At 27.2% G+C, this 4,122-nt stretch overlaps 1 protein-coding gene across 1 annotated transcript; it reads right to left on the minus strand.

The window, feature by feature from the left end:
* Positions 1–264: 264 nt before the first annotated feature.
* EIN_383820 (Rho GTPase, putative) lies at positions 265–834 on the minus strand (the record flags this gene model as incomplete). The annotated part of the gene is made up of 1 exon (XM_004254421.1): positions 265–834. The coding sequence occupies one exon, from the start codon at positions 832–834 to the stop codon at positions 265–267; it is 570 nt and encodes a 189-aa protein (XP_004254469.1).
* Positions 835–4,122: the final 3,288 nt, after the last annotated feature.

Genomic DNA, 4,122 nt, shown 5'->3' on the forward strand with positions numbered 1-4,122 from the left:
CTTGTTAATTTAGAAATATAATAAATTATTTTACCATAAAAAGAGTAGAATAATAGATTTGAAAATAACAATAAGATATTCACATTACAGTTTATTCACTTCAATACAGCCATTAAACAAAAAATACATTATACATAATAAATGTGAATAATAAAACATTAAAAATAAAAAAAAATTTTAAAATTTTAATACTTGTGTTGTTTTTTAAATTGATATAGCAAATAATAAGATTGATTAATTATAATTATTAAATCATTCGTTTTGCTATTTTGTGTTCATTTGAGTTTGAAGATACTCATAACTAATCTGTATGGCCTTTTCAAAAACTGAGTTAACGTTACTATCATTCATGGATGAACATTCGACATATCCACATGCTCCTATATCTTTTGCCATTTGAAGACCTTCTTCTGTTGTTATTTTTTGATGAATACAAATTGGATTATTACGTTCTGCTTTTTCATTTGATTCTCTCAAATCACTTTTAAGGCCAACTAACAATATTGGAATGTCTCGATTTAAGCGTTTGATTTCTGGCAACCAAAGTGTTTTAAGACTTTTAAAAGTGTCCAAATTAACAATTGAGAAACACGGGACAAAACATGTGGTATTTGGATAGCTTGATGGAATTAAACGGTATTCTTCTTGTCCGCCTTTATCCCATATTTCCATGTTAAATTGAATATCGTTGTAAGTCACAGTCACAGTATATATTTCTGTTGTAATGGGGATATATTCACAATGAAATTCACCAGTTCTGTACTTGGTAATGAGACTCGTCTTGCCAACATTATTTTCCCCAATGAATAGTAATTTGATTTTTTGGTTAATCATTATTGATTTTATAGTTTTAAAAGGCAATTTAAATTGAGGTTTCCCGTTTTCAAAAAAAATAAAAATGAATTAAAGTTGTTTTAAAATGCCGCATTGTCCGCCAAATTTTGTTTCAAATTCAATAATAAACAAACAATAGTTTAGAAGTTTCGTTATTAAATAAAAATAAAAACTTGGGAAAAAAAGAAAACAGTGCATATTGATATATTAAACATTTGCAGTATTTTTAATTATAATTGAAAAACAGAAAAACGTTTTCCTGTTAGTAATCTAATGATTGATCACTTTTGCGACAAATAGACTTATTTGACAATTAATATAAAGATAAATAGACACCTTTCACCCTATATATAAATTTAAACTATTTAAAATTAAAAAATGATTTTATAAATTTTGAAACACATAAAAAACAATTATAATTTTATTAATTAATAAACTTGGACAATTAAATAAGATCGTATCCAATAATTTGATGATGATACGCATTTACATCATAGTACATAGTCGTGTGGATTGGATCTGAATATCCACAAGTAGTACAGGTACAGCAACATATTGTTTTCACACATCCGCACCAATCAGGGCACAGCAATGGGCACATTTCGTAACTAGTAATAAAACAACAATTGCAGTCACTGCACAACAACACACACCCAACTAACACTATAACCGGCACAAAAGCTATAATATAAGACATTCCACTTCCTCCAAACGCGATTTGGTAAATCAGTGTAAAACACGTTGAAAAGACAATTGATGGAAATACGCCACACATGCACTCAAATCCATTTATTATAACACTTCTTACAATATCACCACTATAAATGTGCCCATCACAGAAGTACTTTTCATCTGTTCCATCATCAAAATATTTCATAGAAATACACACAAGAATTGGAAATGCGACTAAATGGTACAAATACCAATAACAGAAATACAAGCAAATGAACACGATGCCACTCGAGTAATTTAAACTGTTCGGTGACGCCATTTTAACAACAAAAAGAGTCAGAAAAATAAGAAGTGGGACATCCTTTATTATGGCTTCTGAAAGTGCATACAGTGATATTGAACATATTCTACGTTGGTTAATGTGAACCATCTGATGAAAATTGTTAATAACAACTTCTTTAAAATGTAAAATTCGGTGTAACAGTTCATTGATATTGAAATGCACTCCACACGACAAAATGGTGATCAAATGATATAAAAGTAGCGGCAAGACAATATAATAAAATTGTATAACATCGAATGAAAACAACACAAACAAGAAATACACTAATAACACTACAATTGGTAGAAAAAAGTTTGTGCCAATTCGCGTTGAATTTCCAATATAAGAAAACGGTATAAAAAGAGTCGAAACAAACATAAACACAGAAGCACCAAATTTGTCATATTCTTCTCTTATGTCGACATGTACTCGAAATAAATAAACGCCAAATAGAAATGTAAGTATCGGATATAATAACAATAAAGATAATGGGCCACATTTAATAGAAATTGTTTTGTCTAAAGAAAGTGGATATAACACACTAAATAACACAAGACATATTCCACATAAAAAGTGCGAAATGTGGTTTGTAAAGAACACCTTTATGACTGTTAACACTTCATTGCGAAAAACAGTTCTCCACTCGTGACCCAATGTAATGAGATGACTATTTGTATACAATTTGTTCGCGTTTTGAATCGACATTTTTTGGATGCATTGTGAACGTGTTAAAAAAGCATTGTTGCTAATCGAGGAATAAATTTCATTGTCTGTTTGTAGATGGCTGTATAACCGACAAGTCTCAGTGATATTGAGAAAAGTTTGCAAATCACATTTAGAACTTATTTTCTTCATGATATTAACTGGAAGAACAACATTCATTTGACAATTATAATTATTAGTATTTATATATAAAAAAATTTTATTTTTATTAATTTTAATAATATAATAATTGTTTATACTTTTCACTGTTTTATATAAAAAAATATTATAATTTCATAATAATAATATAATTATTCATTTTTTTAAAAAACAAATATTTTTAATGTTTTTAAGATATTTCAAAAATTATAAATATTTTTATTAACTTTATATCATTTTATTTTTATACTACAATTATATTATAATATAATATATTCTTTAACCTTAGGAAGAGAAATCTCGATATTTTATATCAAGATTGAATATTTATTTTTAAATCGCTTTTTTATAAATAAAAAAATAAAAAAAAACAACAAAAAACAAAATGGAAAAAGAAGAAATGGAGGAGTCATAAAATTGTGATAGTGACAATGTTTTAAGCGACGAAAATCACGAAGATAATTATCGGGATGAAGTTGTTGATAAACATGAAAATTGTGTTAATCCAAACTGTCAATTGTGTTGGGAAAATGTCAAGTTTACAGAAGACGACCTCAATTCTATATTTTTTACATGATAAAAATGGCAACATGAAACCAACAACAATTATAAACATGGAACTCGACTGCTTTATGTATTTGTTTAATTATATGCTTCGAGTTAATCACTGAAAACACAAATTTGTATGCTAATCAGAAAAGAACTAGAAAATGGTATCCCATTGATGTCAACGAAACGAAAGCTTTTATTTGTGTGGCAATAAAACAATGTGTAAATAATGATAATAAAAAACCAATTCAAAAGAAGCTTCACCCTTTTATCTAGCTATTTTTCTGGATATTGTCACTATTGCAAAGAAAAAAAAACAACTGCCTGTAGTGACATTTGTAGTGAAACCTTACCCACTTGGTCATGTGGTGATTGCAATCGCGTTTGATGTGGTGAATGGTTCAAAATGAATGCTTGAATTTATTGTTATACATTTTGTTTTTTTATTTTTTACAAAAGGATCTGGATAGAAAATATCCAGTTTTCCCTTTCCAGCAAAAAAAATTGGCAAAAACGAGTGACTTCCTAAGGTTAATAAACTGTTTGATTAAAATTACTTATTTATTACAAAACGAGTATAAAATTGTTGTCTAATTAGTGATTGTGACGAAGTTCATCAATTCGAAAACTAACACATCACTTTATAATATAATTAAATTCATTTTGTGTTATATAATATTTGATAAATAAATTAAGTAATTTAATATAATAAAAATATATATATATGTTTAATTTAAATTTAAGAGACAAGTTATTATCAAGTGTATTTATTAAACTTCACTCTATAATATTGAAACACTAGCTTTGCTTTTAAAACATTAAATTTACTTCATTTAATATTAATATTTTATATATACAGAAGGGGGAATGAGTGGCTTGACGAT

This window comes from Entamoeba invadens, assembly GCF_000330505.1.
Source record: "Entamoeba invadens IP1 unplaced genomic scaffold scaff_1105074725743, whole genome shotgun sequence".
NCBI classification, from domain to species: domain Eukaryota; phylum Evosea; order Mastigamoebida; family Endamoebidae; genus Entamoeba; species Entamoeba invadens.